At 38.2% G+C, this 12,424-nt stretch overlaps 3 protein-coding genes across 3 annotated transcripts; 1 reads left to right on the top strand and 2 right to left on the bottom strand.

Annotated features, from left to right (window-relative positions):
• Window positions 1–504: 504 nt before the first annotated feature.
• LOC117780940 (glycoprotein endo-alpha-1,2-mannosidase) lies at window positions 505–3,083 on the bottom strand. The gene is made up of 3 exons (XM_034617636.1): window positions 2,107–3,083; window positions 1,820–2,048; window positions 505–1,459 (listed from the first exon to the last, which is right to left on the bottom strand). The coding sequence occupies exons 1-3, from the start codon at window positions 3,081–3,083 to the stop codon at window positions 1,184–1,186; spliced, it is 1,482 nt and encodes a 493-aa protein (XP_034473527.1). The 3' UTR covers window positions 505–1,183.
• Window positions 3,084–3,871: 788 nt separating this feature from the next.
• LOC117780947 (ATP-dependent RNA helicase WM6) lies at window positions 3,872–6,967 on the bottom strand. Its single transcript, XM_034617644.1, has 8 exons — window positions 6,836–6,967; window positions 6,360–6,616; window positions 6,069–6,292; window positions 5,821–6,004; window positions 5,627–5,745; window positions 4,591–4,722; window positions 4,117–4,519; window positions 3,872–4,046 (listed from the first exon to the last, which is right to left on the bottom strand). The coding sequence occupies exons 2-8, from the start codon at window positions 6,556–6,558 to the stop codon at window positions 4,033–4,035; spliced, it is 1,275 nt and encodes a 424-aa protein (XP_034473535.1). The 5' UTR covers window positions 6,559–6,616; window positions 6,836–6,967; the 3' UTR covers window positions 3,872–4,032.
• A 616-nt stretch (window positions 6,968–7,583) lies between these two features.
• Window positions 7,584–11,987, top strand: LOC117779457 (lamin Dm0). The gene is made up of 4 exons (XM_034615661.1): window positions 7,584–7,713; window positions 8,258–8,317; window positions 8,384–8,843; window positions 9,408–11,987. The coding sequence occupies exons 3-4, from the start codon at window positions 8,396–8,398 to the stop codon at window positions 10,805–10,807; spliced, it is 1,848 nt and encodes a 615-aa protein (XP_034471552.1). The 5' UTR covers window positions 7,584–7,713; window positions 8,258–8,317; window positions 8,384–8,395; the 3' UTR covers window positions 10,808–11,987.
• Window positions 11,988–12,424: the final 437 nt, after the last annotated feature.

Genomic DNA, 12,424 nt, shown 5'->3' with positions numbered 1-12,424 from the left:
ATCGAAACCAAGATCCAGATGGAAATTTTTAAGAAATTAAATAAATTTGAATGCAGTATGAACTTATAGGTCAACCCATGATCAAAATGACATTCTGCTTAAAAATTGGTCCAGTCTTGACAAATTTATAAAAGTTTGTAGTTGATAAAGCTTCTAAGCTTCATCTAAGCTGTCACTGTAATTTTTAAAATAAGTTTATATTTAAATACTATTCTGCAAGCTTGAATTTTTAATCAACTTCTTGTGTCATAATAAGATTGCATTTAATTTCGAAATTATTTAAAACAGTCACAAAACATTGCATAGATCCCTTAAGCTGATAACAAACTGAAAACGGAACCAACTTTTTATGAAAGTCCCGCTTGTTTTTAAATTTACAACGTCATCTAATAAACATAAAATTTCATTGCTTGTCAATAACCGTTGTTCGCTTTGCGGAAGTGGTGATAAATTTTCGTTTACACGAAACGCGAAAATGAAACTCCTTGAAATTGTTGTGCTTGTTATCATAATAAATGTATTTGTTTGCACTATTCAATCTATTAAGGCTTAGATAAAGTAATTATGTACAATTATATATGTTGTACTTGTAATAAAGATAAAATTTGTTAAGTACCTTTTGTTTAACAAGTGAGTAATATTCAGGTTTAACAAATAATTAGTTGTTGCTACATTTTCTATAAACTCGAATATGTACTATGTAATATGTATACATAATATGGCATGGTATGATATTTTTGGTGTTATTGTTACTAAGTATTAATAACACTAATCGAAAAGCTAAATTTTTCGAAAAATTTAAATTTTTATGGAAAGTCATCATCGTTTTCTTGTATACTAGTGTTAGCACTACCTATGAGTATTTATTGCTTGCACTTTACATAGTTTTTTTTTTTAATTTTTAGATTGGCAGATACATAAATAATTGTATTGGTTGCTATACAGGCAGATACGAGTGTATATGTATGTGTTTAGTAGAAGACTTATTAACAATTAGAAAGTAATTTCGTGGCCTGCAATTAATTGTTTCTAAAGTAAACGCACACTTTTCCCACAACATCATCATTAACGTCTATTATCCGATGGAAGTTTCTGCTCATGGGTAAGGCAACAGTTTGATTCTACGATATGAATTCCACAGTGATCATTATCACGAATTCCTCCAACGCATAAACGTTATCACTCAACAAATTGTATTGTTAAGCATCTCATAACAATTCTGAATAGATCCAGCTCCCGTTCCCGCTGCAGACGCCTCCTGTCGCGTCTTTAGAAAGTTACCCACCCAATGTGCGGTTAAATCCAGATATTTTGTTTTCGAACCAGGATTATAATCAAGAAAGCCGGCTCGTGGTACGACCTCCTCAATTTGGCTCCCATCGGGCCAATTATTATAGCTGGCAATGCTAATGAAGCCCACGTGATTAAGTATTGCTGTGCGCCAGGCCACGCCATAGTACTAAAATAAAAATAAAATATTAATTCAATTATTTACAAGTATTTAATATTAGTAATCAGATAATATAAATATAAGAACAGCATACGCGAAATATTAATTTGTTTCACAAACATTTTTAAAAAATACAAATACTAATAAATATTAAAAGCATTATATAAATGCAATAAAAATAATTCATATTTTAAATAATTAAAAAATAAAAACAAGTAAATTTATTTTTCTTTAGTACGTCTATGTATATTAAAATTAAAAATTTAAAGCTTAAATAACCGTTTATAACAAAAATTATAATATAATAAATATAATGGCCTGCTCTAATTATTTTGGAAACTTTTATATACGAAATGTCTTAGAACTTACGCGTCCATTGCTGCGATGTCGCTGAATATCTCCGTGTCTTGGAAATTTATTACGCTCGGCAAAGCCCGGTCCTACCGTGGGCACAAACAGCATTTTGTAGGACAGTGCATAGGACTTGAGATATGACCAATTCTTCCAGGTGCTGGCAAAAACAGCTCCATTGCTTGGTAATTTGCTGTAGAAGCCATCGAAGCACAACCGACGCAACACATCCGCATGGCTTTTGAGTCTGTAAAGGATGGGGAGTTTACTCTATCTCTAAATAAATCAGGTATCTCAACTCTCACCTGATGTGTCCAATGAAGAAGGCATCTAGGACACGTCGTAGTCCACCTGGCTGCTCATTGCCAGTCGGTTTAGCTGACAAAGTAAAGACCGTTGGTCGGCACAGTTGACGTCCCAAGCTCTCGCTTAACTTATAGGCATTGCTGACATAGAGTACTGGGAGCAAGGCCGCACGGGATTGACTCCACACCCGGTAGAAGCCGGGCAGCTCAACATAGCTGGAAATCTCCTGCAGCTGTTGACGCACATACTCCACAGTGCGATTCCCCGCCACACTGAGCTCGAAGGTCACGCTGAGATTGTGTTGCGGTGCAAGCTCCAGGATTTGATGCAGTAGCGCAGGATCTGAGGGTCGGGTGAAGCTAAGGATGAGCACTCCAATGCCACAGCTGCGTATATTCTCAAAGTGTTGACCCAACAGCTTGGCACTGGGTTTGTACAATCCCAGAGCCGGATAGAAGGCGGTGTTCAGAATCTTCACTGGTTTTGGCGTTGTCAGTGGTAGAGATGCCACCTCATTGGGATGCTCTGGCGGTGGCAATGGTGGTTTCCTTGACTTGTACCACGGCACTGGAGCCGTGTAGAAGATGTGCACTGCTGTGGCAATCGCATCTATAGTGGTCCGCTCCTGTTCCGCCTCATTGTCCCGCTGCTGCTGCTGCTGTTGCTTTATCTGCTGCAGACGACTCTGCATAATCCTCGTCTTAATCTTCTGCTCGTCATACTTCTCCGGCACAATGACACCATGGTCACGTGGTGACTGCAACAATGCCACTGCCCCATCCCGCGTCTGCTGCTCCGACTGCGGCTGATAGGCACGTGCTATAAAGCGTTCATCCAACAATCTCTCAACCGCTATACCATTTGGTCCCGAGGAGCCCAATAAAATGATGCAGGTGATCACAATCAAGGCCACAATTGTCACCAGCAGCAATATTTTAAATTTGCGTCGTGTTTTCACATATTTTTTAAGCATCATTTTGTGTTTTCGCAATTACTTTACACATTGTTTGGCCATTTTTTTTTTGTCGCTTGTCTGCTCTGTTTCTGATTTTTGCTACTGCCCACCCCCAAATGGAAGCCCCTTTCACCCCACTGCCCTGGCGGACAACTGCCGGAAACTCCAACGTTTTGCGCATGTCCCACAACGGACGTGAAAACTGCCCAAAATAAAAACCCCTTCGAACTATAAATTTGAAAAATCAAAAAATTAACAGGGACTGTAATTATGGAAAGTTTTATTATAAAAAATACCTCATATTCATTATTTTTAATTTTTATTATTTACATATCAAATATTGACTAACTTTGACTTATACTTTAATTTAATCTCAAGAATTAATCATTATTCGTTGAGTTTTATTCTTTTGCTCAAAAATAATGATTATTGTTAAAGTTTTTTAGTACAACTCAAAGTCAATCATTATTTCAATAATAATAATAATATAAATTGTAAATTTGAATATCATGGTGAAAAATATATTAAAGAACAATATTGGTATATTTCACGCTGTTTCACAGTTACTATAAGTGAATAATTTTTGAATTTAAAAAACAAAATAATTATTGTTTACCGTCCCTGGACATTATTTCTGAAATCTTACTTCTAACGACAATTTATAGCTTAGGACAAATTAAACTCGTAAGATACTTACGAGTATTATCCCCGAACTGTTAAAAACAACATTAAATTTAACAACTTAACTCATTGGGACCCTAACTAAAAATTAGGCACTAATAAATTACTGATTAGTTTTCGTAAAAAAATTTTGTGTTTATCTTTGTACGTCAACATATGGTTTTGGATTGTATTTTATTAGTTATAAAGTAGAGTTTATAAAAAATGTATCTTTTCATTAATTGCTGGATGCATTTTTGTCATATGCATTTGCATTTAAATTGTATTTGCTGATTTCCGTCTGCTGTGACTAGCGTCCCTCAACTATAAAATACAGATTAAGATGGGAGAGGAGTTAGAGATATTTGCAAATAAATGGAAATTTAAAACTCACTATAAGTGGACAGATCAATTTCCTCTGGCAGCTCGCTAATGTTGACATCGAAACGATCCTGAACCTCGTTAAGTGTTTTGGCATCGTTCTCATCGGAGACAAAGGTAATGGCGAGACCTTTGGTACCAAAACGACCGGCACGTGCCACACGATGCAGATAGGTATCGGAATCCTCGGGCATATCGTAGTTGAACACAATGTTGACACGCTCGATATCCATGCCGCGACCAAAGAGATTTGTGGCGACCAAAATGCGCTTCTGGAAATCCTTGAATTGTTGATAACGATTCAAACGCTCATCCTGATTCATGCCACGATGGATGCCAATAGCCGGAAAGTTTTGTTCGGTCAGCAATTGAGCAAGTGCCACACATCGTTGCACGGACTTGACAAAGATGACAACCTAAAAGGGGGAGGTAAAAATCAATTGTTATACAATTACACCACAGAGTGAAATGTCTAGTGTATAATTACTTGATTGAACTCAAGAACATCGAGCAATTCAAAGAGTTTCTTGTTCTTCTCGTTCTCCTTCAGATTGACATAATGCTGCTGCAGACCGTGCAGCGTCAGTTTGGCCTCATCATCCACATAGACTTCCATGGGCTATTTCAAAAATATTGGAAATTTTTTGTCGCATTTTAAAGGAAAAACAATAATGATTGACAAAATACAAATTGCAACTTAAGCTAAAGTACGCCTACAAATTCTACATACGGCCACGCTAATTAACCATCATCATCAACTCTAAGTAGTTTGTATGTACTCGTATTTAATGTAGTTGTTGTTGCTTTGCTGTGCCCCATTTTTGTAGCGTCTAGCATCACCTCAATCTGCCCCAAAGGCTGTTGCGGCAAGTAGCAATCGCTCCATGCGGCCATCAGACGTTTTCGCAGTATCGTAAATGTGTGACTGTTGTTGCTTTTATTTTCTTTTCGGGTTTTGTTTATGTTGATTGTATATCTGTTCTCTTATTTTATCTTATTCAGGAATTATTTGGCATTTTGCGGTTGCATTTTACACGTTTAACCATTTAGAAAATGGTTTTTTAGCAGTTATGAACGCGAGCTTTCTTTGTTTTAAACGCATTAAGCGTGTGTCCGTTTGCATTTAACGCGTTTAACCATTTAGAAAATGGTTTTTGGCAGTTATCAGCGAGAATTTCAGAAATGTTATGCGCCTGTAGCGCCGGATCGTTTACAATTATCGCGTTTAACCATTTAAAAAATGATATTTTTGGTATTTTGCATTCAACGACAGGTATACGCATGTTTTAATCATTGCGGATAATGATTAATCCCAATTTTGGAATTATTTAATTAGTTTTATACGCGTTTAACCATTGGGAATATGGTTTGCTGATTTACGGAACAAGGCAGAAAGTGTGACAATTGATTTTTATGTTGGTAGCATTTAGATTGATTTGTAGGACGTGCGCGTTTTGGTAATGGATTATTATAGCTAGTGGTCGTAATAGTAGTAGTAGTAGTATTGCGACGGAGATATTTACATCTTGCATGAACTTTTTGCAAACGGGACGTATCTCTTTGCTCAAAGTGGCCGAGAACATCATAACTTGTTTGCCGTGTGGTGTGCTACGGAATATCTCCTGCACATCGCGACGCATATCTACAAACAAACAAAAGATAGAAATCGTTATATTTAGAATCAACAATTATAGTAATTAATTTTTAAGAAACCTACCCAGCTGCTCCAACATCTTGTCACATTCGTCCAGAACAAAGTGCTTCAAGTGCTTCAGGTTCAACTTCTTGTTGCGAATCAATGCCAAAATACGTCCTGGTGTGCCAACAACAATATGAGGAGTGCCATTCTTGAGAGTCTCCTCATCCTTTTGAATTGCCAGACCGCCAAAGAATACAGCAACCTATATACAAGAGACATACTTATTAGTCTCAAGTCTCTCTAATCAATTGGGATTTTGAACATACCTTAACTGTGGGCATATATTTGGAGAAACGTTCGTACTCCTTGCTAATTTGGAATGCCAGCTCTCGTGTGTGACACATGACTAATACATGACAGGTGTTATTGTCGGATGGCTCAAGTTGCTGCAGCGTGGCAAGCACAAAGACAGCTGTCTTGCCCATACCGGACTTTGCCTGACAGAGAATGTCCATGCCGAGCACAGCTTGTGGTATACATTCATGCTGAACTGCAAGTGTTGCCATATTTATTTATTAATCTATTGTTTCACATACACAACTGTACGTTTTACATACCTTCGGATGGATGCTCAAAACCGCAGTCAACGATTGCACGCAATATTTCGGGCTTCAATAAAAAGTCACGGAATCCCGAACTGTGTATCGATACATAAGTACCCTTCACATCTTTCTTTGGTGCCTCTTGGCTCTCAACGGCAGTGGTCTCGTTCTGCTCCTCATCCTCGTAGTCGAGAAGATCGTCATTATCGGCCATTTTTTTTTTTTTTTTATTTACTTTCTGTGTCTACACGCTAATGAAAATGTAGAAAATTCTGTAAAAAAAAAATGGCTCTTGTAAATTACATGTGTTTGTGTGTCGTAAATGCCGCGTTTTTATGTGCCAAACCGGCGTATGCTCTCCGCCATCTTGTTTTTCACCACAGTGAATCATGGCAAATTTTCTTTATTACACATTAATGTGAAATACGCGCGATGTTTTTGTATATATGTACATATACACATTTCATTACACAGCTGTACGCTTTCCTTACCTTTTGCAAGAATTTCTTTAATTTACTTAAATGCTTTTTATATTTATCGAACGAGTTTATCAAAGCGAGGCTGGCGTTGAATGTGACGGACGAAGTTGTTGTTGGATTAACTTCAAGACGCTGCCACCTGGTAGAATAAAACAGTTGCCTTTTATTTTAGCGTTGCCAGTCCTAGAAATATGATCTAGATCATTTTTAATATATGTTTCCTTTTTTTTAAATGATCTTCTTGGTCATTTTTTTAATTTTGATGCTAGAATATTGAAAATTTATTGCTGTGTCTAGAATTTTGTCGATCTTAGATTTATTTATAAGTTCAATTTTTAACTTCTGCCCCGAGAGATGACGATTTTTCAACCCCATTAAAAACTCTCCCTTTTTTTTATGTAATTTTTAATTATTTATTGCAAAATTATGTGTAAATAAACTAAAAATAAATTCACACTTATATTGTGCGCCATTGATCAAATTGTTCGAATTAAGTTCAATTGAATTGATCACTTAAGTGAGCGAGCGAGCTAGATTCCGTTGATTCGAAATCGAGTCTTATTTTCGATAGACGTCATGCCTAAAGTTTTTAATAAAATAAACTATTAACCGAAAGAAGAGAAACGTAGCCAAATATAAATAAAACTGTGATTTCCATTATTAAAACTTAACTAATGTACAAGATTAAATAAATTAATGATAACAATATCTACAACATTCAGGGTTGCATTCGATCTGCAACGACAGCTAATATCGTCACCACAAAAATATCGATACCGATAGTTTTAGCGTCAGTCCAAAAGAAATTTCACGACGGCCGCGTTTTCCGTCGGCAATAAAGGATTTTGCATATAATTTGTGCAGTTATTCGATAAAATAGCAGTGCTCACGTAAGTTTGTTTATTAATTTATATATGGATCAGTTAGTTGTGTGTAATTTGTAGAATTAGCTAACGAAAAGTGCAAATGAATTTCCGTCCCTGATTGCCTCTCAATCTTGATGCTGTTGCCCCCCTGCAGCTGCAACAAAATGCCGATATGAAAATGCAAATTGTGAATTAAAATCGCCATATTGTGCAATTTGAAAGAACTAATCTTAATACAAATAGTTCAACGCATTGTGTGCCGCAAACAAGTAGTTGTATGCAGTATATTTAATAAACATTTCGTTGCCGCACCCGCGTATTTATACCCCACACCCATAAACAAAACGCCGCAAAAGTCACTCGAATTTTTTCGTTCGCTTTAGTACAGTCGCTTGAGTGAAAATCTGTGGTACGTGTTTGTGCTCTGAGAGCGTATCGGCCGCAAAGAGAAAGAGAGAGAGATAGAATGAGAGAGAAAACTCGTTTCGCTTTCGTTGTGCTCTTCCGCATTTTTGAGTAGTTTTTATTATATTTTCAACATTTCTGTTTCTGTTTGGAATTTTATCAGGCCAAAAGCGAACGATTGCGCGCAAAAATATCTCGAGCTAATAAAACGTAACGTATTAAGGTCAGTTTAAAGTCTGCTTTATTTTGATAATAATAAATATTAATTAGTGCACAATTGTCTTATTAGACCGTAAACAAGATGTCAACTAAATCTCGACGCGCTGGCACCGCGACGCCGCAGCCCGGCAGCACCTCGACCCCGCTGCCACCAGCTGGTCCACAGCAGCAGCAACAACAACAGGCGAACAGCCCGTTGAGTCCCACGCGCCACTCGCGCCTCGTGGAGAAGGTGGAGCTGCAAAATCTGAACGATCGTCTCGCTTGCTACATTGATCGTGTGCGCAACTTGGAGACGGAGAACTCGCGTCTCAGCATTGAGGTGCAGACAACACGTGACACTGTCACCAGGGAGACAACCAACATCAAGAACATCTACGAGACGGAATTGCTCGAGGCACGTCGCCTCCTCGATGAAACCTCGCGTGAGCGTGCTCGCCTCGAGATCGACACGAAGCGCTTGTGGGAGGAGAACGAGGAGCTGACCACGCGTCTGGACAAAAAGACCAAGGAGTGCAGCACAGCTGAGGGTGAGTTTCGACTGACTACTAGTTACCCATATTAGCATTAATAAACAAACAATTAATAAGAGTTCCAACGTTAGAAAGAAACATAGGAAAACAGAGTTGGATAGCCAAATTAGGAGACTAAAATTAGGAAATGTGGGAAACAAAATATTGATAAGCTAAAAATTGGAAGGAACAAAAATTTTAGTATATTTTAAAAATAATTCTTTGCATATTATAATCGCATGTATTGCTATTTCCTAATAATATTTTCATTTGTATCCATTTGTTTCACTCTGTTTAAAAATTCTTTATAACTCAGTCAGTTTTTCAGTGTCTAGTGAAAGGGTTAGATCACTATCAGAGATTCTTTGACGTAAATTGTATAGAAGTTAATGTTAAATTCAAATATATCTCTTTGATAAAAACTAAGGAGACACTTAATTAAAGCTTCTTATTTTGCCACTTTATAAGTTTGGTTTTGCTTAAATTTGGTAATATTTTTTGTTCTTTGCTCTTGTAATTGCTTGATTCAATTAATCTTAATAATTAACCCCCTCTCCTTCTCTATCTGCATCCCTCGTTTAGCCAATGCCCGCATCTATGAGTCGCGTGCTAATGAGCTGAGCAACAAATATAATCAGGCCAATGCGGATCGCAAGAAGGCCATCGATGAGCTTAACGAGGCTATCAAGGAATTGGAACGCTTGCGCAAGCAACTCGACGATTCGCGCAAGAATCTCGAACAGGAGACATTGGCACGTGTTGATCTGGAGAATAACATACAGAGTCTGCGTGAGGAACTCTCGCTGAAGGATCAGGTGCATGTGCAGGAGATCAACGAGTCGCGTCGCATTCGTCAAACCGAATACAGCGAAATCGATGGACGTCTGTCATCGGAATATGAGGCAAAGTTGCAGCAATCTCTGCACGAGTTGCGCAGCCAATACGAGGAGCAAATGCGCAACAATCGCGATGACATCGAGTCCTTGTATGAGGCCAAGATACGTTCTCTGCAGGATGCGGCTTCCCGCACCCACAACTCGACGCACAAGTCCATCGAGGAGCTGCGCAATTCACGCATACGCATCGATGGCCTCAATGCCAAGATCAATGATCTGGAATCGATCAACACCTCATTGAATGCCCGCATCCGTGAGCTGGAACAACAACTGGACAATGAACGTGAGCGTCATGGCAATGATATTGCCTTGCTGGAGAAGGAACTGCATCGCCTGCGCGAGGAGATGGCGTTGCAGCTGCAGGAGTATCAGGATCTGATGGACATCAAGGTCTCATTGGATCTGGAAATTGCTGCCTACGACAAGTTGCTGGTGGGCGAGGAGGCGCGTCTGAATATAACGCCCGCCAATACCGCCACCGTGCAATCCTTCAGCCAATCGTTGCGCAGCACACGTGCCACGCCCTCACGTCGCACCCCCTCGGGCGCCTTAAAGCGTAAGCGTGCCGTTGTCGATGAGTCGGAAGATCGCAGTGTCTCCGACTACTATGTGTCAGCCAGCGCCAAGGGCAATGTCGAAATCAAAGAGATCGATCCGGAGGGCAAATTTGTAAAGCTGCATAACAAGGGCAACGATGAGATATCCATTGGCGGCTGGCAGCTACAGCGTTCCCTCAACGAGGGTGGACCGGCGACCACCTACAAGTTTCATCGTTCGGTCAAAATCGAACCGAATGCCACAGTGACCGTCTGGTCTTCGGACTCGAGGGCCACACACGAGCCGCCATCCAACATTGTGATGAAGCAGCAAAAGTGGATTACGGGCGACAACACCAAGACGACTTTGTTGAACAACGATGGCGAGGCTGTTGCCAACTTGGAGCGTATCAAGCGAATTGTCTCAACGCACGTGTCCTCCACACGTCTCAGCCGTCGACGCAGTGTCAGTGCCGTTGATGGCAACGAGCAGCTGTATCATCAGCAGGGAGATCCAAATCAGAACGGCGAGAAGTGCTCGATTATGTAATAGATGCAAGACAAACAACAACCATAATAATAACAACAACAACAACACAGAGCCAGAATAACAGACAAAACAGACAAACAGAACACAGAGAACAAACACAAACAGACAGTCACAGAGACAGACAGACAGAAAGTATAGCTATCAGTTAAGTTAATCAGTTTTGTGGCTACCCTAAGTAGTAACTAATTTATTCAATTGTAAATCTGCAAGAATAGGCAGTTGAACGATTTATGTCTTCAAATTCTATCCACATGTTTAATTATTGAATCCTGTTCTTTCAATTCCCCCCACGAGTTTCGTTTTCTGTTCCTTTTGAAAAAACAAAATCAAAATCAAAAAAAAAAAATGACAAATTATTAATTAACGTTACGTGTTCCGCCTTTAAATTCAAATACAAAATTAAAATAACATTTTTTCCATACAATTCAGTCTCAAATATTATTAAGTTTGTAAACTTTATTTGGTATATTAACAATACTGTTTATACACTCGTTCTCCGAGTTGAATACTAATTTTATTTATACCACATAGAATTTACAAGAATTAAATTTCCGTACTACCTTTTTTTTTGTGCGTTCAAGTGCTTTGAAAATGCTGTAAAAATCGTAGCATTTTTGATGCATTTGTACGATTTCGCCTATCCACCATATAATTAATATAAATAAAAACAAAATACATATATATAAATAGTTTTATAAGCAGCATTAAAAACATACGACGAGCTCATGTTAAACTAAATAAAAAACAACAAAAACTTAAACTACACACATGTAAGCTCTTTTACCATACACGTATGTATAATAAGTTAAGTATATATTTTGTACAAGCAGAGCATATAAAAATACATTACTCAAAAACTTAAAAAAAAAGATGAAGAGATTTCGTAGTATGAGGAAAGCCTGCAATATATTTTTAAAACGATTCAATTTCTTAGGTCAACATGAAATGAAAACTGCTCTCTCCCTCTAGTGCTGCTGGTGGTGCTCATAAAAATATTTTTTTTTGGAAATTTTTTTTTGGGCGCTAAACCGGTTTTTCCTGTAAGAAGAAAAGCAGCTCAATTTTTTATGGGCGTGGGTGTGGCCACGTCAACACTAAACTACACCTACGAATATTGAAATTAAATGTACATTCTAAGTATGTAACTGCTAAAAAAATAAAAACAGATAAAAATGTTTCATAATTTTTATTGAAGCTATTTCCAAATTTGTGCTTTACGTGCTCTCTGCTGAGTTATTTTTGGATATATTTATTCTATCGTTGTGTGTATGCATGTGACTATTGAGTTTCACTCAATTATGCTCTTGGTTGCATTGCATAGTCTGGCAGCGCCACAATCGCACAGTAGACTCAAAAAGGGCGTTCGCAAATGTCACTCAAACGGCTAGCGGTAAGTTCAACGCTCGCTGCATGCGTTTTTTTTGTTTTTAAATTTTAAATCAACTGTGGCTGCAACTGAACTGGCACTTGAACTGATAATCAAACTTAATTCATATCACTAGTATAGGCGCGATAACGTCAAATCGTGTAAAGTATCTCAAGGTTATAATTGTCCCAAAGTATTAAGTATGCTTCTGATTGCAGCTGCGTCAGTTACTCTCTTTATCGGTAAGAGCG

This window comes from Drosophila innubila (genome assembly GCF_004354385.1).
Source record: "Drosophila innubila isolate TH190305 chromosome 2L unlocalized genomic scaffold, UK_Dinn_1.0 4_B_2L, whole genome shotgun sequence".
NCBI classification, from domain to species: domain Eukaryota; kingdom Metazoa; phylum Arthropoda; class Insecta; order Diptera; family Drosophilidae; genus Drosophila; species Drosophila innubila.
This window is presented reverse-complemented; position numbering and strand designations above follow the sequence as displayed.

Coding starts and splice junctions, on each gene's coding strand:
- LOC117780947 (XM_034617644.1), bottom strand. CDS start 6,558: ATGGCCGATAATGACGATCTTCTCGACTACGAGGATGAGGAGCAGAAC. Junction 6,005..6,068: donor AATATATGCCCACAGTTAAG/GTATGTTCAAAA, acceptor TCTTGTATATAG/GTTGCTGTATTCTTTGGCGG. Junction 4,723..5,626: donor GCAAAAAGTTCATGCAAGAT/GTAAATATCTCC, acceptor TTTTTGAAATAG/CCCATGGAAGTCTATGTGGA.
- LOC117779457 (XM_034615661.1), top strand. CDS start 8,396: ATGTCAACTAAATCTCGACGCGCTGGCACCGCGACGCCGCAGCCCGGC. Junction 8,844..9,407: donor GGAGTGCAGCACAGCTGAGG/GTGAGTTTCGAC, acceptor TCCCTCGTTTAG/CCAATGCCCGCATCTATGAG.
- LOC117780940 (XM_034617636.1), bottom strand. CDS start 3,083: ATGATGCTTAAAAAATATGTGAAAACACGACGCAAATTTAAAATATTG. Junction 2,049..2,106: donor TTCTTCATTGGACACATCAG/GTGAGAGTTGAG, acceptor CATCCTTTACAG/ACTCAAAAGCCATGCGGATG. Junction 1,460..1,819: donor GACATCGCAGCAATGGACGC/GTAAGTTCTAAG, acceptor TTTTTATTTTAG/TACTATGGCGTGGCCTGGCG.